General features: G+C 36.0%; 1 protein-coding gene across 1 annotated transcript; it reads left to right on the plus strand.

The window, feature by feature from the left end:
* The first annotated feature begins 427 nt into the window (after nt 1-427).
* LOC144977421 (U3 small nucleolar RNA-associated protein 4 homolog) lies at nt 428-21,515 on the plus strand. The gene is made up of 19 exons (XM_078922620.1): nt 428-513; nt 4,409-4,541; nt 4,983-5,037; nt 5,873-5,995; nt 6,727-6,795; nt 7,308-7,389; nt 7,954-8,131; nt 9,522-9,597; nt 10,764-10,811; nt 11,586-11,757; nt 12,673-12,749; nt 13,408-13,507; nt 14,087-14,244; nt 15,369-15,552; nt 16,782-16,882; nt 17,943-18,038; nt 18,803-18,988; nt 20,074-20,127; nt 20,707-21,515. Exons 2-19 carry the CDS (start codon nt 4,420-4,422, stop codon nt 20,821-20,823), a joined length of 1,998 nt encoding a protein of 665 aa, XP_078778746.1. The 5' UTR covers nt 428-513; nt 4,409-4,419; the 3' UTR covers nt 20,824-21,515.
* Nucleotides 21,516-22,587: the final 1,072 nt, after the last annotated feature.

Below are 22,587 nucleotides of genomic sequence, written 5' to 3' on the forward strand. Positions count from 1 at the left end.
ATTATGATTATTATTATTTTATTATTATATTATATTTTATTATTATTATTATTATTATTATATTATTATTATTAGCGAGAAAAAGTTATATTTATGTAATTTTTGTAATATTTTTTTTTGTTATTTTTTTTAGTATTTACTTTATTTGTTAGTATAGATTTATGATAATGATAGAAGTAGTATAAGAAGAGAGAGAGAGAGAGGGAGAGAGAGGAGAGGAAGAGGGAGAGAGAGAAAGAAGAGAAGAAGAGAGAGAAGAGAGAGAGAAAGAGAAGAGAGAGAGAGAAGAGAGAGAGAGATGAGAGAGAGAGAGAGAGAGAGGATGATGATAGTATTAAAGTAGTAGGAGAGAGAAGAGAGAGAGAATGAGAGAGAGAGTATGAGTAGATGTAATTTACGAAGTTTCGAAGTCATTTATGCATTTCGTCGGAAATCTTTAGTTCCGAAGATATAGAAAATTGAAAAAATAACCAAACATGGCAGCTTCCATAAGAATGATGTCTTGTGCATGAGGTATAAATTCTGTTTTATTTAAGGACACATATGTAGATAAATCTATTGTTCATATTAAAGTTATCTCCATTAGGTCAAATAATTGAGATTTCATTTATGTGCTGTATTGATGTGAAAATTAGATGCAGCGTAATGTGACTTTGTTTTTAGTCTGTCTGAGTCTCAGCAGTTCGCAGTGCAGTTCAGGCCATTCCTCACTCAATTACAAACTTTTACTTTTAAAAACAACAAATGGAAATTCAGTTTTCAAATGGCAATATAGATTCTGATTTATAATAATTATAAAGTATATTAGGGAGGCCTTCCGAAAGCTCCTATATCCCCAGTATTCTTGTTCTGGGGTGTGGAAGGGGGGAGACATTACTTTTAAAAAAGAAGATTCTCTCCCCCCAAGCCCAAACCCCTACTACTACTAGTACTAGAACATTATGAAAAACAAGAATACTGGGGATGTAGGAGCTTTCGGAAGACCTCCCGCATATTATTCCATTGATAAAATCGGTTCAATTATGTCTTAGAAACAGTTGTTGTTATTCTGACCTTTCTAAAAAAAACGGCTATCGTTCTTGAATTGGGACCCCCGGAGCCCGGAGTGCCAATACAATTTGTCGTTATTCGCCCCCCCCCCCCTTCTGGACTCTATGGGTAATTGTAGCGCTGGTGGTATGGACTCTTCGGGAAATAGCGGTTGTGGTAGGGTCTCAGTGGTTAATGATAACGCTGGGAAAATTAAGTTTGTGACCACACCTTACCACTACTACTTACTGACTTAACTTCAGACTTCATTATTCATCAAGCCCAAGCCCTCAAGTTCATGTTCAAGCCATTCAAGCCCCCTCCCTTGGACAAAAAATGATATTGTTGTTAACAAACAGTTGAATGAAGGGAGTGGACTTCATTCTGCTCTTTGTTGTTGCTTTTCGACCGAATTTGTAAGCTCTTACTCTTACAAGATTTCTCAAATCAGACCAAACGACAAGGGTTACTCATAGTTTTTCTGTATGGCAGTGTCTACGGACACGGTAGCCTTGCACCTAGCCCCAGAATCTACGTACAGGGTTACCGGGCTTGGCTGCCACATGCGTGACTAAATTGGCCAAAGAGAGAATCCATACTTTGGCATTAGACACATATTACCCGATGTCTTGGTTTTTTAATCCTAGCCTAGTGAGAGAGAAAAAACAAAACAATCATACATGTATCTGCAAACAGCAGAACGTTTTCATTTTACAATGAGATGGGAAGGGGAAGGGATAACAGTATGACAAGAGAGAGAGAGAGATGGGCGGGGGGATGGGGGGATAGTAAGGGGGAATGGGAAAATATGAAAGAAACAATGGGTTGCCTGATGACGTAGATCAAAGGATTGTTACAGCGGTGTTCACGGAGCGTAGTTTGTGAAATTTTAACCTTTTACAGTGACACTGGTTTTTTTCTCCAGATTGCTTATGCAGAATAAATCGTTTCCACCAAGAGAGCAGTAGTAAGAGTATATTTCGACTCGGGCTTCAAATAAACTATAAATCACAAGGCTTGTCTTTTAATGATAACATTAAGACTAAGACCTAAAGTTTGGGGAGTGTAAGATGGAATCTCGCCATTAATGGTTAAAATGTTTTGATTAAAAAAAAAAAATAACACACACACACACAAGCGCGCGCGGTCACGACAGCGAGGACCATCTATTCCTTGTGTTACAACGGTAAACCAGTTTACGTGTACGTAGATCCTGAGGCTAGATGCCCCGTTACCGTGTACGTAGGCACTCCCAAAAAAAAAGAAAAAAAAGAGGCACATACACACACCCTAGAAAGAGGAGCTACAACACACACACACACACATACAGAGTCTCGCATCCGCTATGAACTAATTTTGCGCACCAATTTTTACTGCACTTATGCACCAAATTGCATACCTATCTAGGGTCACTTTTTTCCGTATCTTTTTCTCAATAAACTTTTTAAAAAACCTTTGTTTTTTTTCTTTGCGACGGCACCTTGAAAACAGATGTAAGCCTCAACGATTTCACGAGGAATGAATCATGAAAAAATTTACAATATAATTTCAAACACAACTTTTGAAATTCATCAAGGATTGTCTCGTACAGAATGTTTTTTGATAGAAAACAAATGCATCTTCAAATCTAAACTGCTTTTAACGGTAAGCGTTAAGTTTTTTTTGTTTTTTTTTCTCTCCCAACGAATGATTGGTAAGGATAAAGAAGCTAAGTATTGGTAACCCGGCACAGCTCTCTACATAAATGGATACTGTACAAGTCACTCAAGACGATACTTCTTTTCAAAACTCGTGCTGACTTCCTGACCCCTTACCTTACCGGTGTCCACTTCCACTTACCTTGTACGTAGATTCTGGGGCTAGGTGCAAGGCTACCGTGTACATAGACACTCCGTTTCTGTATTGGCGATGGTACGATTGATCAAGCATGTAGAACTAAGTGGGTACTTGTTGCAGTGAAAAAATGGCCTTTGTTAAAAACTTGCAACCGCAACCGGACCGGAAAAGGGGGTCCCAATAACGACTTTGTAAAATACAGTGCAACCCCTGGATAACGACATTGCACAGGACCGGGAAATTATGTCGTTATCCAGGAGTGTCATTTTTCCGGGGTTTTCAAGATGGCGGAAAAAGGGGGCGTGGTGAGACCCATGAATACCTAACAGTGCGATGCGCGGTCCAGTGCCTGAGAGAAGACAAGTCCAAAAACGATAGTATGAGTATTTCTCCTGTTTACAAAGGGTACAGGTGCTATGCGCTTGGCTAAAATACTCACAACATTGCCATCCGGAAAAAAAATAATGGACACTAACACACATAACCATGTGTAACCTTGAACGTTTATAGTCTGGTTAATACAGTTTAGTGGGAATTACTCATAAAGTGAAAGAGGCTGTTACTGCTTTCCCGGCTATTCCAATGTATAACGTAAAAGACCATAAATATCCTTAATTGCCCCCATTGGACATGGCACTGCCTGATAATGTCAGCTAACCTCAACTGACCTCAGACAGGTAGCTATCGTGGACGGTTAATGGATTCTTGAGAGTACCATCCACTGATCAACTTCTTTTGCTGTGAGCAAGCGCAGATTCCACGCAGTGTAGTAAACATGTGTTCTGATTGGTCGGTAACAAAGCAATCTCATTGGGAGGGGGAAAAAAGGCGTTCGAGATGGTGATGTTTGGGTATTAATCATCGGCATCAACTGCCGATTATTGTTAAAATGATGTAGCTAAACAGTGGTTTTACTAAATTGTATGTCGCTATTTGGGGATTTTTATTACTAATAACATATAGCAAAAAATTCGGGATCAGAGGTCAATGCCGCTATCCAGAGGTCAATGTCGCTATTCAGGGGTGTCGTTATCCAGAGGTTGCACTGTAACATATTTGGGTCATCAGGAGGACCAACAAAAATAGGGTCACTGAAGTTATTAGTGCAGCTATGTGGTCTTGTGGTATGACACTCGCTTTCGGATCGGAAGGTCCTGGGTTCGAGCCTCGCTCTGCGCCTTGGAAAAGGCTCTTTACCCATATTCTCTCACCATACTCAGGTGTAAAATGAGTACCTGGCCGTTAACAGCGTTGTCTTTGACGTTAAAAATTGTAATATCGCCTAACAGGCGTCATGTCTTGTTCTCCATGTTATGTGTTGCTGTTAGTCAGGGACCCTTTGTAAAGCGCCCTGAGCATGTTTAGTGGATATTGCACTATATAAATGCTCTATTTTTTAATTTTTAAAATTTTTTATTATAATGAAAAGACATCTGAAAATAATTAAATATTCTTAATACAAAACCCACATTTACAAGTTTTACTTATTTATGATGTTGAAAACTTACTGGAGTGGAACTGACTGAAGATCTACTTATTTCAGGTTTTTCTTCAATGTTGAATATGGAGAACAAGGTAAAACTTCAAGTTCATCATGTAAGATTCTTTGAGTACCAGCCTGCACCTGTCAATTGTATAGCTTACGATGTAAGCACTGAGAGAGTAGCAGTTTCCAGGTATGTGGTAATGTTTATTAAGATTTATCAATTATTTATATAAAATAAATATGAACAAATTTCAAACATTTTAGCGGATTAGTTGTTTTATTTGTTGATCATTTTAATTCAATCTGGCATACAATGTTTTTCTCCCCAATATTGATATCAGGAAAATAAATTTTCTTCGAGGGCAGTGTTTTCTATGTAAGAATTTGCACTGCTATTTAAGCCAGTGATATTGTATTGGGTAAAAGTTGTTCGTTATGGATTGATACAGATTTTTTTCCCTTTCAAATTCGGATTCTTTGTTAGTTGCTTACGTTGTTTAGTTTGTATACTTTATGTGAAACTTAATTTTCTTGGGATTTATTTGAAATTGTTCATTTTAGTACCCTTGTCTATTTACAATGTCTTTAAAAAAAACAAGTGATTATTATTAACAATTATTTCTAATTTCAGGTCAGATGGATCTGTTCAGATTTTAAGTGCAGCTGACAACTTTACCCAGATATTTGTAAGTCGTATTAGTTTTACATTGGTCACAAAGCCAGGGCTAATTAATGGCTGAAGCTCCATTTGTAATCTTTTTTTTTTTGTTTTAAAATTATTAATGGTGTTTTAGTTGTAATGCATTGTTCATTATTGTAGTTAAAGTAAATTAATAGGTGATGAATTAATTTAGGCTTCACTCACGAATTGAATATGCTAAAACTTGACAATTTTATGAATGAACATTACGCCCAAAGTGAATTTCATTTAACATCTTCTGCACTGTAACTGGATTCATTTACAACGTAGCCAACTTTTTGTATATTTACAGAATTCATTGTGTTATAAACCCTCAGTTTATTTTCCAATTACCTGCTAAATAGAAAGAAAGTTAGTAAATAATGTCCTTTTACTGGAGTTCAACACTCATCAGAAAGGGATCAGTCTATGTGTTTGCATAAAAGTTCACTAAATTAAAATTAAATTGAGCTTTTATATAGCGCAATATCCACTAAAATGTGCTCAAAGCGCTTTACAAGGGGTCCATGGTCAACAGCAACATTTAACATGTAGGACGGGACATGACGCCTGTTAGGCGATATTACAATTTTTCGGACAAAGACAACGCTGTTAACGGCCAGGTACTCATTTTACACCTGAGTACGGTGAGAGAATGTGAGTAAAGAGCCTTTTCCAAGGACTCAACTATGCGCCGAGCGAGGCTCGAACCCAGGACCTTCCGATCCGAAAGCGAGTGTCATACCACTAGACCACATAGCCACACAAATTAATAAATTAGTAAAATTTTGCTTCCTGAATTGGCAACCCTGCATTTATTAATCCATTTCTTTACCTTGCAGAATTTCCCTGGTGGTGCTGATTCTTCTGTCGAAGCTCTTGTCTGGTCTCAGCAGCGTCTTTTTGCCGCTGGTTTAGGGGGCAACGTAGTGGAACTAGATCTGGACACACCACACTTGATAAAGGTATGATGGTTTTAACCGATTGCATTTTTTATTCCCTTTTACGACATTGTCTTTGCTTTGTCGAAAATACTACTTCTTAGTAATTTCTAACAAGTGGACAACAGTGAGCCATATTGTCAATTTGGTATTATGTTTGAATGAAAGAGGTAAAACAATTTAGATTATAAATTCAAAAAGATCAGATTTTGGAAATTCAAAGCTTTTGAAGTGTCAAAGACAAAACCCACACTCCTCAATATTTCGTTTCCATTTTAAGCAAAAGGATCACCTTGTACAAAATGCTGTTTTGCGATGGTTATGTGGTCTTGTGGTATGACACTCGTTTTCGGATTGGAAGGTCCTGGGTTCGAGCCTCACGCTCGGCGCATAGAGTCCTTGGAAAAGACCCTTTACTCACATTCTCTCACCGTACTCAGGTGTAAAATGAGTACCTGGCCGTTAGCAGCGTTGACTTTGTCCGAAAAATTGTAATATCGCCTAACAGGCGTCATGTCCCGTCCTACATGTTAAATGTTGCTGTGGGAACAAGGACCATTTGTAAAGCGTTTTGAACACATTTAGTGGATATTGCGCTATATAAAGCTCACTTCTTATTTTTTTTTTATTTTAAAAAATTCTTTCTCAGCAGCCAAATATAATTGCTGGAAATAATATTGCCCAAATGAATAAGATACATTTTTTTTATTTAATATCAATTGTAAATAGTATAATTTTTCTGTTGAATCAAACAGACATCCGTTTCGTCCAATTCCGGTCCAGTTTGGTGCCTCACTAGAAATCCCGAGGAGACCCAACTTGCTGTGAGTAAATTTATTATTAAAGTATATTTATTATTTTATATTAAGATAGGATATTTCAATTTATAAGTATGTTTATGGCGGTTAATAAATTATGCGTTATATTTGTTTTATTTATGTTAGACATAAGAATTTTACTTTTTAAAATCTTTTTTTTAAATACCACTACTGACTTAAAATCATATATATATAAATATAATATAGATATTAAATCTTTTGTAGGCAGTGTATCATATCTTCTAAATATTTTAATTTTAGTACGGTTATTGTTTGTTTTGTTGTTATTGTTGTTTTTAGATCATAATAAATGTCATAATTATAATCTGACGGCTTAGTTAAAAAAGGATTATCAATGCATTTGCTAGGGAAATAAATCATAAGTCTAATTAAAAGGGGGGGGATAATCAAGCAATAAGGAAAGAATATTATGTGCATATAATAGATATATTCACACCTTTCCTTATTCTGTATCTCATTTACCTGTTAATAAAACTTGAATCCTACCTATATTGCAGGCTGCCACAGAGGATGGATGCGTGGTTCTGTATGATATTGAAGATGAACTTCAATTTTTAAGACCATTTGCAAAGCAAGATGGTAAGTATATATGTTGTTCAGAAAATTTAGACAAAAATTACTGATTTTGGAACTCTCTCCCATCACATGTGAGATGCTCGGATTCGTTGACAACTTTCAAATCTCGCTTAAAGTTTTATCTTTTTACGTCATAAGTTTGCAATACTATTATTATCATATTTTGTTGTTGTTAAATTGAATTTGTATCACTTTTCCATCAACACTTGTCTTGCCGTAATATGTTTTGTTTTATATCACTGTAAAGTGCTTAGAGCCTGTGACAGCAGGGTAAAGTGCTTTATATATGCCATTTAATTATTATTATTATTATTATTATTATTATTATTATTATTATTATTATTATTATTATTATTATTATTATTATTATTATTATTATTATTATCAAATGGTCAGGTCTGTTATGTTTGTATGTCACTAATTCAGAAAAGTGAGTGGAGCAGGCACTTATGTTGATAATAACAAGAAATGAGTAAGTAGGAAAGAACTCTATGTATCTTAACCTCTCTTTGGTTTAAAAAACAAATTAAAATTTTAAAAAATGAAAATTATACTTCCTTTCCTCAGGTCGTATAATGTCCATAGCCTGGTACAGCAACCCTGAGACACAAGACAACATCATCGTGACTGGGGGTATCAATCACATCCGACAGTGGAGTGTCAGTTCTGGTCAGCCCATCAGTCGGATGACGGTCGCTACCAGTTATAAAAAGGACACCATTGTGTGGTGTGTAGCAGTCACTAGGTGAGTTGTTTGTTTTTGTTTTTAAGGGTTTTACGGCGCTTGCAACACATTCAGGTCATATCAGCGCCAAGGTGAGTTGTTTATCGTGTTCTTCGGAAATAAATACTCCCCTGGATTTAGTACCTTGTTTTTATTGTGCTCTCACTTTGTAGAGAAATATTTTTTTAATATAAATCTTTCTTTTATCAAGGAAAAACAAATCCCACACAGATATCTTCCTTTGTACGGCTATGTGATCTAGTGGTATGACACTCGCTATTGGATTGGAAGGTCCTGGGTTCGAGCCTTGGAAAAGACTCTTTACTCACATTCTCTCGCCGTACTTAGGTGTAAAATGAATACCTGATCGCTGACCGTTAACAGCGTTGTCTCTGTCAGAAAAAAATTTAATATCGCCTGTCAGGCGTCATGTCACGTCCTACATGTTAAGTGTTGCTGTTGGTCAGGGACCCCCTGTAAAGCGCTTTGAGCACGTTTAGTGGATATTACTCTATATAAAAGCTCATATTTTTTTTTTTAATTGTGCTCTCACTGTGTAGAGAAATATTTTTATAAATTGTTGTTTTATCAGGGAAAGACAAATCCCACACAGATATCTTCCTTTCATATGAATTGTGAAAAGTCATGCATTTTTGTAGACAACACTAAACTAAAATTCTGTTCTCATTAATTTGTCTTCCATAATCATGATCAATATTTTTGGGAAAATCTTTTTATAGATTGGTCAAAACACTTTTCTTTAGAAAGCAGTGACCATTGAGACAATTCTTTTAGCATTACACAAAAAAAAAAAAACAATTGCTTGCTACCTTTATGATAGGATGCTAGTTTTTTTTTTTTTATTAACACCTTCTACCAGGTTCAACTCACCAGCTCCCCTTCCACTCTTGAGTGACCAGAGGGATCTGAAAAAGATAACAAAAAAAAAAAAGCCTTGGCTGGCTGAACTCTGAACCAATAACTGTCCCTTTTGTTCAAATTCTCTTTTTATTTCTGTCAACTCTCAGATTTTAAATTTTCTATTTTGATCAGTTGATAAAAATCATGAACAATGGTTTAATTAATGCGCAGTGAGATGCTTTGAAACAAGATTTCCAAATTTTTCGTATATTTACGGAGTTCAAATATATTGTAAATTCTCCATATATTTTCCAATCACCTGCTAAATGGAAAAAAAAGTTAATACATAATGTCTTTTTACTGGAGTTCAGCACTACGAAAGGGGGCGGTCTGTGTGTTTTGGCAACCTTGTTTGAAAGCTGGATTTACAATACGATAATGTTTTGAAGCATTTCTCTCTCTGTATTTGCTCTTTTCCAATGTAAGAGCTCCCTTGGCTGTCAATTGCTGATCTTCTGAAACTTTTATTTGTTGATTCTCTTCTTTCAAGTGATTTTGTCATCATCAGTGGTGATTCGAGGGGTACCGTCACCTTTTGGAATGGGAGGCTTGCAACACAGATAAAGGTGAGTGTTTTGGCCAGGGTCCTTTGACCTCCGATGGTGGGCAGGAGGTCACGCTGTGTTTTCTATCCCCTTCTATCTGTTTTCCGAGTCCTTCAAGTTGGGTTAGACTTTATTTGATATTGTCAAGTTCTCGGTGGGGTTCCTGGCCAAGGATGCACTTACTGTGTCTTCTATCCACCTATATCTGTTTTCCAAAATGCTTTCTGTCTGTGTCTTGGAATGGGATTACTTAGTCTTGTCGCAGCCCTGGCTGGAGTCCTTGACTGGGAGGGAAACAGTCAAAGATGTAGTTATAGTTTTGGGAGATGATATTTTTTCCTTGTAAATTATCTCTGTTATATAATGTTAGTTATGTATTCTGTAAACATTTGAGTGGGATCCTGTGCTGTGTCTGGATGAGATTTTAAGGTGATCTCAAACTAAGTACATTGATGGTATGCTCTTGGAATCTACATCTGTTCCCTATTTGAACCAATACTTCTTTGTTTTACTTTTTCTCGGGTGCACTGATATGACCTAATTGTGTCGCAAGCGCCGTAAAACCCTTAAAAACAATTTTTTAAAAGTTAAGTGTTTGGGTAAAGGATAATATTCCAGAATGTGATATATGTGTGTATCTGTTTGGTCGGAGTTGGGAGAGCGTTTATTTTTAAAAATTATGTTTTGTTTTTATTCTCTGTTTTATTTATTTTAAAAACGTCTTTGTTGTTGTTTTTTCTTTTTTAAATATTTATCATAAAATGATAATTTTTTATGTCAAATTGTTACATTCAAGAAGTAATTATGCTTTTTATAAAAAAAAAAAAAAAGAGAGAAAAGAATACATTTTGATAAGAAATAATATAGATTAGGTCATAGGAGAAGTATAATAATAAGATTTTTGAACTCCTGGTTCTAAACTATCGGAACAATGGCAGATGTCCTTATTAAATACTTCTCTGACGAAAATAAAAGTGTATCCAGAGGAGAAAAACATTATAAATCTGATCACGTTTTGACTTTTATACATTCTGATCAAATGACATGTTAAAAAGTTCTAGCCATCACGAAGAATAAAAAGTACCAATTTTCTTTGCTTAGAACCAAGCTGCTGGTTGCTGGGTGGACGTGACGTGACATCAGACTATTGAATCCAATTCTATGTGTATTTATGTGTTCTTCCACAGAGTTTCCACTGTCACAAGGCTGATGTTCTATCCCTCTGTTTAAGTCAGGTGAGGAGATCATTAATCATTTTATTGAGGAATATCCATCGGAAGATCAAATGCTGGCTTTTTGAGTTTGAACCAAGCCAATCAGGGTTTTTTCTGGCATTGAATTTTCCACCAATGTTTTGAAACAAATTATTTATCAATAGCCTCAGTCACAGATGGTTAAACTCAGCAAAAATGAATTATACAAGAGATTGATAAAAAACAAAACTACTGATGCTGTCATGATCCAGTGGACATGAATGATTTCCTATAGGCAGCTATTTTGCTTTGTGGTTGGCGGTTGGCACAGGCCTTGGGATTGGAAGGTCCAGAGTTTGAGTCCTGTTCTGAGTCCTTGGAAAAGGCTCTTTGTTTACATTCTATCACCGTTTTCAGGTGTGACATGAGTACCTCGTTACCTGGTCGTTAACAGCGTTTTTTTGGGTTTTTTTGTACTCTAGCCTAACAAGTGTCATGTCTCGTCCTACATGTTAAGTGTTGCTGTTGACTAGGGAGCCTGTGTAAAGTGCTTTGAGCATGTTTAATGGATATCACACTATATAAATGCTCACTTGGTTATATAATCATTATTTCCTCATATGTCAAAATGAAGCTCTTTCATTGGGTAGTTTTGCCCAGTATTTATAGACATGATATGTTGAGTGATCTTGGCCTAAAAATTTTTTTCAACATATTTTTTGAGTTTGAAGGGTTTGTGGCTGAAGGCATACGCTCACTATTCTTATGGGCAAGATGAGTTGTATCCATAAAAAAAGTCTTTGTTTTGTTTTAAAGGATCAAAAAACTGTATTTAGTGGTGGCGTGGATGCAGCGATCTTCCAGTTTGACCTTTATGCAACAGACGACACGTGTGACAGAATGCGCTGGGCCTCGGTGCTGCTCCATCGACATCACACACACGATATCAGGGCCATGGCTCACATCAAAGGAAGTCTCTTGTCTGGAGGTAGGAATGTTATGGCATGTTTTCAATCGGGCTTTAGTATAGATAGTGTGCACTTGGCTAAGAAGCTCACAACATTGCCATCCGGAAGTATAACGGACCAACACACAAAACTATGTGTAACCTTTATAGTCTGGATAATACAGTTTAGTGAGAATCACTCATAAACGCGGATGGAAAAAAAACCATAACAAAGTCCAGAGTGACGTCAACTTCAATGAAAACGACTTTCTGGTGCCAGAGCTAGCCTATAAAGGAGTTAGAGGCAAAGCATAATTTTTACTTTTCTCATGAACAGGTTGGTGAATTTTAAAGACAATTATAATGCCTACTGTGTTATGAAAAATACACATTTTATACAGCGCTCATTCTCGTGTAAAACACAAGCTCTGGGCACTTTACTATGTAAATTATCAATTTGGAAAAAACACACAATAGAACATACAATGCAATGAATTCATAGCCAAATCAAGGGTTCATAAGCGTCGATAAAAGCAAATACAGTAAAGATGTGTCTTGAGATTCTTTTTAAAGGCGGGTAAAGACTTGCACTTTCTCAGACCACGTGGTAGTTCATTCCAAATCTCGGGGCCGAAACAAGTAAACAATCTATCACCAAATTTTGTTCTCGATCTTTTTTTCTGAAATTTTGGTTTGGTCATTACATGATCTTAAAGTGTAATTTTCAAATTTGCACATGACCACGTGATCTGTGAGATAGACCTGTGGTATACTGGTGGTATTACCTCTGAAAACTACAAATTTCTTCATCTTTCAAGTAGGTTGGTCTGTTTACTGTCATTGTGAGGTTGGCAGCTTTGATTTGATACAGATACTATGTCCGACAAATATTTTATGGACAATGTTGTTACGATTGGGCAAAGATTCTAACACTCTTGAAATTCCTTTCTTTTCCAGGTTTAGACTCTGTCTTACGAGTAACTCATGAAAAGCTAGGTGTCAGGAAAGTTCCAGAGTTACTCCCCCTCCCAACAGTAAGTAACATTAGCAAGGATAAGGCAATGATAAGAATTATTTATCATGTGACTGTAATAATGATAATACTCTATATATACAAATGAGCTGAGATGTCTTGTCCTTAAAATATAGAATATTTCATAGGATACATGGAAAATGCTAATACCTTAGAGATAATGTGAATTACACTTTCCTTTAGGTAAGACAAGGAATTACAATTCTAACAACACAAGATTCAAGAGTAAACGTTTATTTTACACAGTTTATCAATCCAGAACACATATCAAAACATGATTACTAATTAGCTAAACCAACATAATCATTTTATTGTAAATAATAATAATAATAATATAATTATAAAATGCAAGAGAGATTTTTTAAGGTTACTCCCCCTCACAACAGTAAATGCATTAACATTTAATAATCTCTGTCGTGTATCTGGAATTTAGTAATGTATTTAATTTATGTCTTTATTGGGTTTTTTGGGGGATTTTTTTTTTTTGGTTGGCTGAAGAAGGGTTTTGAGCCCGAAACGTTCCATATTTGGTATTTTCGTTCTTTTTTTAAACTGTTATATTCATTTTTGTGTATTACTTTTTCCAGTCCACAGCTTCTAGCAGCCCAGTATCACTTTAAATAAAAGCTCATGTTTTTGTACTCTACTCATCTTTCCAGGGAGTGCTGGTGGATCTAGACAAAGAACACAATCTCATCAAGTTACAGTACAAGAGCCATTTGGAATTGTGGCGACTGGGATCAGCCGACGCTCCTGAAGGTGGTTGTTTTCTTCTCTCCCTCTCTCACACTCCCCTCATCCCTTCCATTATTATTATTATTTTTATTTTTTTAAAATTATTTTTAAAAAAAAATATTATTATTAATATTATTATTATTAATATTAATATTATTATTATTAATATTAATATTATTATTATTAATATTATTATTATTGTTATTAATATTATTGTTATTATTATTATTATTATTGTTGTTGCCTGACCTAGCCATTTATTGTAACCATAAACATCGAGCAACTCGGTTACTATACCTGTGTGGAAAATAGTGTTTTGGTATCAATATGTTTCTTTTTATTGTAGGCATATTAGACAACTGAAAAGTCACACGATGATAAAGTAGAGCAAATTAATACAGATTTTGTCATTTTTATGTTTCATGCCATTAGCGATTTTGCAATTACTATTATTATTGTTATTATTTTTGTTGTTGTTGTTATTGTTGTTATAATTATTATTATTATTATTATTACCATGATTATTGTTATTATTTTTATTTATTTATTTATTGTTATTTTTTTTTTCAATTTCGACCTGTTGTTCATCTTTTTTAAAACCAGATGAAGTCAGGGGTATTCTTCCACTGACCCGTGGCCCTTTGAAATTGATTGAGTTGAAGGCCAAGGATGGTCAAGAAATAATCTGTAGTGCTTTGAGTTCGAATGGTCACATGGCTTTTTCAGACCTACAGCAAGTTCGTCTCTATCGATTCAATGTGGTAAGTATATTTTCTAATCTATTTTTAGACTTACTGTTCAGCAATAAGCTAAATCATTTATCAGAAGTTAACATTTAAAATGCTCACACTGTGCAGCGTTGTATAGTGGTATGGCTCACCTTCAGGTCCTGGGTTTGAGCCCCACTCTGAGGGGTGCGTACATTAGTCCTTGGAAAAGACTCTTTTAACTAACATTCTCTCACCATGCTCAGGTGTAAAATGAGTACCTGGTCATTAACAGTGTTGTCTCTGTCTGTCAAAGAAATTGTAATATCGTTTAACAGGCTTCGTGTCTCGTTGATCCAGGATCGAGCCTTGCTGTAAGCATCTTATTGTTTTCCTTGAGCAAGAGTCATTGCCAGTATTTCTCACTTTATGGCAGTGCTCTGTGGCTTTAAGAAATACTGCAGTGCCCTCCATACTACAGTCAAAACAAGATCTTGACAGCCTCAAAACTCTGGCCCAGGACCGTGACCAATGGAAACAATTAACAACATGGATGGAGAGAGCAGCTATACCTATCGACCATGACTGAATCTTACAATTCTCAGCAAGCGTCATTCGGACTGCGAGGCTTACTACTACTACTAAGAAATACTGCAGTGCCCTACGTACCAAAGTCAAAACAAGATCTTGACAGACTCAAAACTCTGGCCCAGGGCTGTGACCAACGGAAACAATTAACAACATGGATGGAGAGAGCAGCTATACTTGTCGACCATGACTGAATCACACAATTCTCAGCAAGCGTCATTCGGACTGCGAGGCTTACTACTACTACTCTGTAGCTTGATTATCTGTCTTTTTCTTTTCTTTTTTTTTTTTTTTTTTAAGACAGATCCTTAAGAAATAATTTCCCTGAGAATGCGAAAAGGGTATTATATTTATTTATATATTTATTCGCTTTTTAATTTATATCTTTTATTTCTTCATTCTTTCTTTTTAAACATTTATTTATTTATATGTATTTATTAATTCATTAAAAAATTTATTTATGTATTTATTGATTTATTTACTTAAGGTATCACTCTATTTATTTGTATTTATTTATTTATTCATCTATTTATCTCATTTAGGGGAACAAAAGTTAAGTTGTTCATGAATATTTTTTTTTTATCATACAGGAAGAGACTACAGCCACAAATCCCCAGCTTCGTTTGGAGAGAGTGAAGCACAGTTTCTCCCATCCGGCCAGGCTCATGGCCTTCACCCCATCTGGCGACTACTTGTTAGTTGTGCTTGTCGGCCCCGGGGGCCTTGAGATTATGGATACCAAGACAGGGGTCATCAAACACAAACTTAAAACAGGTTTGTTTGTTATGGGGTTTGTTTTGTTTTTTTCTTGGGGGGGGGGGGGGGGGGTGCAGGGGGGTCTTGCTTGGTTTATTTAGAGATGTGTTTCTTATAATAAGGGGAGGAGATCTGTTACTTTCAAATAAGAAAAATAAAAAAAATTATAAACAATTGTTTTCTCCTTGTAGACGGCTGAAAATTAAAAATAAAAACCAGTTTTTACCTTGAAAGAGAATCTGGATAAACTTAGTTAAAATGTGAATTTTATTTCATATAAAATGATAAACATCAAGAGAATCTGGATAAACTTAGTTAAAATGTGAATTTTATTTCATATAAAATGATAAACATCAAAATATCTCAGATCTCTTTCTTTCAATGATTAGATATTTTTGTGTTTATATATGAAATAAAATGCATGTTAAAACTAACCAAAATAAAAAATATATACACACAAATGAAGTAATAAACAAAAATGAATATAACAGCTTCAAAAAAGATTAAAATACCCAGCACAGGTCGTTTTGAGCTCAAAACCCTTCTTCAGCCAACAAAAAAAAATTAATAAAGACATAAATATAATACTAAATTCCAGATACAGATATTTTGTAGAATTTAGTAATGTATTTATGTCTTAATTGGTTTTTGTTATTGACTGAAGAAGGGTTTTTGAGCCCGAAATGTTCCGTGTTGGATATTTTGTTCTTTTTTGAAGCTGTTCTATTCATTTCTGTTGGGTTTTTATTTTCAATTTATTGCCTTCTTTTGAGACGTCCTGAATTTGCAAATATAATATTTCAGAAGACAAATTGTACCTCACCACCTCGAAATATTATATAATTATATCAGAGTGGTGTAGCTGTGAAAAGGTGAAGACGCCTTGTAAAGTCCTTTGAGCATGTTTTGTGGATAAACCGGAGTTCCGTCTCCCTACAGAGGTTGAATGTCATGGAACACCATTCTTCACGCTCAAGGGCCATTACCGGGCAGCCAATTATCTTTTTGCCAGTTGTTGCCTCCACACATTTCCTATCCAGGACTTCCTTGGTTTGCCCCGTGCCTTTCTGCCATCTACTTTTCCCTCGAGCACTGATTTTTGGATGGTGTTGTGTCTCCGAATGTGTCCATAATATATGTATTGCACCAATAAACGCTCATGTTTTCTTCTTTTTTTTTTTCTTTTTTTTTTTTTAAGTTAAAAAAAAAATTCTTTTGTGTTACGTTTTAAACTATTTCCTTCCTAGATTCTGCCATCCATATTTTAAATGCAAGCCACGACGATCGCCACATTGCCTATGCCACAATCGACCACGATGTTCACATAGCAGATGTTCAGTCAGGGGAGGTAATAAAACCATTGCCTAGAGAGATATACATAGATAGTATGCGCTTGGCTAAGAAGCTCATAACATTGCCATCCGGAAGTACAACGGACCAACACACAAAACTGTGTGTATCCATGAACGTTTATATACGTTAATACAGTTCAGTGAGCATTATTCATAAACGCGGATGGCAAAAAACAATAACAAAGACCTGAGTGACGTCATCTTCGAACTATCTATACCTGTTGCCAAAGCGTTTTCATTTTTACTATGCTAATTTTTTTTTTCTTTCTTTGGAATTTAAAATAGTCTGATTTTTAAAGTCTTATCCTCTTTGACTGGTGTTGTGTGGGTTGGCAGCTCTGAAATCTGATGAGGAAAATGTATGTAATCCACAGCTAATTTTGTGTTGTGATGCTGGGTGGGGTTCCTGACCTCCCATAGTGGGCAGGGAGGTCACTTACTGTGTCTTCTATCTCCCTATATCTGTTTTCCAACTTGCTTTCTGTCTTTGTCTTTGGATGAAATTACTTGGTTTTGTCCTGGCACTGACCAGATACCCTGGCTGGGAGGGAAACTGTCAAATGTATAGTTAGTTTTGGGAGGTGATATTTTTTTTCCTTGTAAATCATCTCTCTCTTATGCACTTTATTATGTTTTATTTACATATTATATATGATTTGTAAACATTTGAGTTCATTCCTCTTAGTGGGGACCTGTGCTTATGTCTGCATGAGACTTTTAGGTGATCTCAAACTAAGTACTTTGATAGTGTGCTCTTGGAATTTACATCTGTTTCCTATTTGAACCAATTCCCCTTTGTCTTACCTTTTCTTAAATGCTTTAATTGTAATTCTAGAACTGTTTACTATCCCATTTTCTTCCTTTTTACTGGAACTGATATGACCTTATAAAACCCTTAAAAACAAACAAACAAACAAACAAATCTTTTATCTTACACCAGTGCCTGCTCCCTAATATGTCACTGTCATATGTAAATATTCATATTTATTTATGTTTTTAAAATATACATTACGTCATTACACTTGATAATCTATCTGCCTGTATGAATTCCTTCAGGTTATTTGTGAATGTCCCGTCATGTCTTCCCAAGTCAGTTCACTCAGCTTCTCCCCACACAAATCTGTTTTGGCTATTGCATACTGTGATCACAAGGTAAGTTTCCCCTCCTATACGCCCCCCAATTTCTCTCTCTTTATCTCTGTCTTTCTCTTTCTCTCCCTCCACCTCTCTCTCTCTCCCTCCCTCCCTATCTCTCTCTCTCCCTCCCTATTGCTCTCTGTCTCTGTCTCTCCCTATCTTCTCTCTCTCTCTCTCTCTGTGTGTTAAATTTGATTTCGATGATATTGATTGATTGCTTTCATATATAGATATGGGTCAAGGCCTATTCAATAAATATTTCAGTGTTCTCTCTATATCTCTCTCTCTCTCTCTCTCTCTCTCTCTCTTTCTCTATCTCTCTCTCTATCTCTCTCTCTCACACCTACACACATACATACACACAATCTCACTCTTCCTCTGTCTCTCTCTTCCCCTCTCTCTCTCTCTCTCTCTCTCTCTCTCTCTCTCTCTCTCTCTCTCATTCTCTATCTGTCTCTCTCTATCTCTCTCTCTCACACATACACACATACATACACACAATCTCACTCTTCCTCTCTCTCTCTCTTCCTCTCTCCCTCCCTCTCTCTCTCTCTCTCTTCCTCTCTCTCTCTCTGTCTGTCTGTCTCCCTCTCTCTCTCTCTCACACACACACACACTCTCACTCTCTCTCTCTCTCTCTCTCTCTCTCTTTCTCTCTCTCTCTGTCTGTCTCTCAATCGTGGCAAATAGCTTGTAATCTTTTTCTCTGCATTACTCATATATAATGTGTTCACTCCACTCTAATTTCATCATGCATTGACTTTTTCCAACATCCGAAGATCTGTGAGATGGACTACGTCAAGAAGAAATACACCCCCTGGAGCAGGATGGTCAGTCCACATCTGATGGACAGCTGGATGCAGTTCAACATGACCATAAGGAATATCCTGCACTCCCCCAGCAACCCCCATCACCTGTTTCTACACACTAACACCTGCCTGGCAAGTCTGGACAAAACACAAATGGTAAGGGGGAAAAAAAAAGGTTTTTTTGTGCGGCTATGTGGTCTTGTGGTATGGCACTCGTTTTTGGATTGGAAGGTCCTTGTTTCAAGCCTTTTCTGAGCATAGTTGAGTCCTTGGAAAAGGCTCTTTACTCACATTCTCTCACTGTACTCAGATGTGAAATGAGTACATGGCTGTTGTCTTTGTTCAAAAGAAGAAAAAAAAAACAACAAAAGAACAAAATACAAGACATGGAATGTTTCAGGGCTTAAAGCCCTTCTTCAGCCAATAAGAGTAAAAATGTTAATAATCACTTATAATACAGGCAGATGGCAGAGGAGGATTTGCCATCAAGATTCTCCTGTCGTCTGTCCATGATATAATTGATGTATCAATGTTTTTACCATTTCTGTTATTGCCTAAGAAAGTGTTTTAGGCCGGAAACGTTTTGTGCTTGAAATTTTGTTCAGTTTAAGCTGTTGTTATTCATAATTGTACATTATTGGTGCATGTAGGTGGTGGGGAAAGAAGGCCACTATAGCACATAACAGTTTATTTTAATTCGATTCAGGCGAATTTTTGTTTATTTAAACCATGCTTTGATTAGTCGGCTTATATGAAAAAATGGGACTAGACAAAAAGTTTATTTTAAATGAAATTTTTAAAAAAGCAAGTTAGTCTTATCTGGATTCCACTGTAATTTACAACGAGGTCAGAAATCTCATCAGCAATTGAGTAGTTCGTCGTCCCCCCACCCCCCCATTTGGCATTGTCGGAGAAGTGACAATGTTTGTGTGACTCTTTTTATTCCACATATTGGAGGCTTCCGATCTGACTCTGTGTGTGAGAGAGGTCATTTTGAGTAAAATAAAAAAAATACAATGCAATAACACTTAACACATGTATTTAGATTACTCGACTATTCCTGCTAAGTAACGATATTGTGGTTGGTCTCTGTTGATCACAAGGGTAGGGTAGGGCTTGGGTTATAATATAAGACTAAAAAACATAATTTTTAGACAGTCCACCTTTTTAAAAAAATCTTCTGATTTGATTGTTTCGTGACTTATATACTTTTGTTTCATTTCATTCTTGATATATTTCAGGAGTTGGAATTCACCAATATTGTTGATGTAGTCAAGAAATGTTTCAAATATAAGGTAGGTGTCATATGAGGAAATCTTATAATCTCGAATGCATTCTTTCTCTTTTAAATTTATGATGTGAACATTTGTTTGAAGTAGATGAATCAATTTTCATTACATCAACAGTTCAGAATGACCTTTGACACTACTATGAGTAGATAAATGTCGATCACCATTTTAATATGTCTAAATTTGATATATAAACTATAAAGCCAAAATCTAGTGGTGCCCAAATGAGTCAATAAAATGTATGGTAAAATGTATATGCGCACACACACACACACACATTTTTTTACCTATAACGTTTTACCTATAATGCCAATGTAATATAACATTTTTCCTTTTCTTGTTAATCTAAAGAAGGCCAAAGGCTAAAGTGTCGTTTACTTTGTTTTGTATCTTTTATAAGAGTCATTTTTACTCCCTTTATTTTACCATACACTTTAAAGCCTTACAGTTAAACTAGATTTTAAAAATGGATGCGCACAAAAATGAATCAATGGTAGCGTAATGATTTTTTAAATCAAGTTCAATCACACATTTTTCAATTTTAAAAAATCTCATTTGTTTGTTCTGTGTTCTTCCTCCCTCCAGTACATAATTCACGCAGACTTCCTTCCTGACGGTTCATTGGTGGTTGTGGAGAGACCTCCTTCCATGATAGACGAGCAGTTGCCTCCTTCCTTCTTCCGGAAAAAGTTTGGCCTTTGATGATTGCCCTGTATGGATTTATGTTGGTTTTATATGGGTGTGTGATTGAGTGTGTTGGCTTGGTGTGTCAGTGTGTGTATATGAGAGAGAGAGAGAGTGTGTGTGTGTGTTTGAGGCTGTGCCAAAAAGGTCATTTTTGTGACGTTTACTACAAAAATTCTCCAAAACCATAAGATATTTAGAAAGATTAGGGAGGAAAAAAATCGATTTCATTAATTTCTCTGGGGTAATTAAAGAAAAATAAACCAGAATCTGATGATCTGACATCAAAATTATGTTTGTTATAGTTATAGCTTTTTAAATGGTTGAAAGTGTTGAAAAAGTATGGCCAAAGTTGATATTCTGTCCACATTTTTCTGAACTTTTGAGAAACTATTTCTGCTATTTTATTGTAGTTTTGGTTGTTTGGTTTATTCTACATCAATATTTAACTGATAGAAATCGATGAAAGCAAAATTTTTCTCCTTAGTTTTTACAAATAACTTATCATTGGAGTATTTCTGTGGCGAACATTACAAGAATGACCTTTTGGCATATTCTTATTTGCGTATATTAGAATGTGTGTATAGTATGTGTGTATGTGTACTGGAGGAAGGGCGGAGGGTAAATACGTGTGACTGCATTTTGTATGCTTGTGCATGCTATGATGCACTGTTATGGTTGTTTTAATAATAAAAAATGTTTTTATTCTACCACCGTCTTTTTCAGATTTTGACTTTTAAAAAAAAAATTTTATGATGATGATAACATTGGTAAAAGTTGGACCATGCAGAGCTTTAGAATAGCGCAATATACACTAGATTATGCTCAAAGCAATTTACAAGGGATCTCAAGCCAACCACAGCCTGAGTGCAGTGAGAGAAGGTGATTAATAAAAAGCCTTTTCCCAAAGACTCAACTTTGCACTGCTCACATCGGGTTCGAACCAGAGACCTACAGGTCTAAATGCAAGTGTCATACAACAAGCCGACAGAAAAAAAAAATAAAGCGGTCCTTCAGAGCCGTAAGACCCATGGAGCTGGAGTTTATTCTGGTTTCTATAGAGTGAAACAGACTAAAGCAATTGCTTGATATCCTTTGGATATGACTCTAGTTATTTCCACCAGATCTAACAGACCCGGCTACCCATTTACTGCTTGACGGTCAGGGGGTAAAAAAAAAAAAATTTCGATAGCACCCGGGATCGATCTTTGTCCCTTTTCGTGAGAAGCAAGTGCTCTACCAACTGAGTTACCAGGACCCCCACAAGCCCCCAAAGCTTCAACTTTGCATGTTTATTTGTGATCTACCACCTATCCCTTGTTGGGGTTCCTGACCTCCCATAGTGGGCAGGGAGGTACTTACTGTGTCTTCTATCCCCCTATATCTGTTTTCCAACATGCTTTCTGTCTTTGTCTTGGAATGAGATTAATTGGTTTTGTCCTGGCCCTGGCCGGATACCCTATTTCGGAGGGAAACAGTCAATTGCATTATCAGAGTTTTAGGAGATGATATTTTTTTTTTCATGTAAATGCATTGTATTATTTTTGTTTTCCCCATATATGGTTTGTAAACATTTGAGTGTATTCCTCTTAGTGGGGACCTTTGCTTGTGTCAGGATGAAACTTTTAGATGATCTCAAACGAAGTACTTTGATAGTGTGCTCTTGGAATCTACATCTGAACCAATTCCCGCGGGTGGTTGGATGGGAGCATCACCCTTGAATCATATACCTATGATGTTCGCATGGGTGTACGATCCGATAGTGATGTCGTTTCTTCTTCT

This window comes from Berghia stephanieae, chromosome 7, assembly GCF_034508935.2.
Source record: "Berghia stephanieae isolate SIO BIC M18660-M18661 chromosome 7, UCSD_Bste_1.3, whole genome shotgun sequence".
Lineage (NCBI taxonomy): Eukaryota > Metazoa > Mollusca > Gastropoda > Nudibranchia > Aeolidiidae > Berghia > Berghia stephanieae.

Excerpts from the sequence above, each read along its gene's own strand:
- LOC144977421 (XM_078922620.1), top strand. The coding sequence starts at position 4,420 with ATGTTGAATATGGAGAACAAGGTAAAACTTCAAGTTCATCATGTAAGA. Across the intron at positions 18,039-18,802 it reads TTGCATACTGTGATCACAAG|ATCTGTGAGATGGACTACGT; the intron begins GTAAGTTTCCCC and ends CAACATCCGAAG. Across the intron at positions 18,989-20,073 it reads GTCTGGACAAAACACAAATG|GAGTTGGAATTCACCAATAT; the intron begins GTAAGGGGGAAA and ends GATATATTTCAG.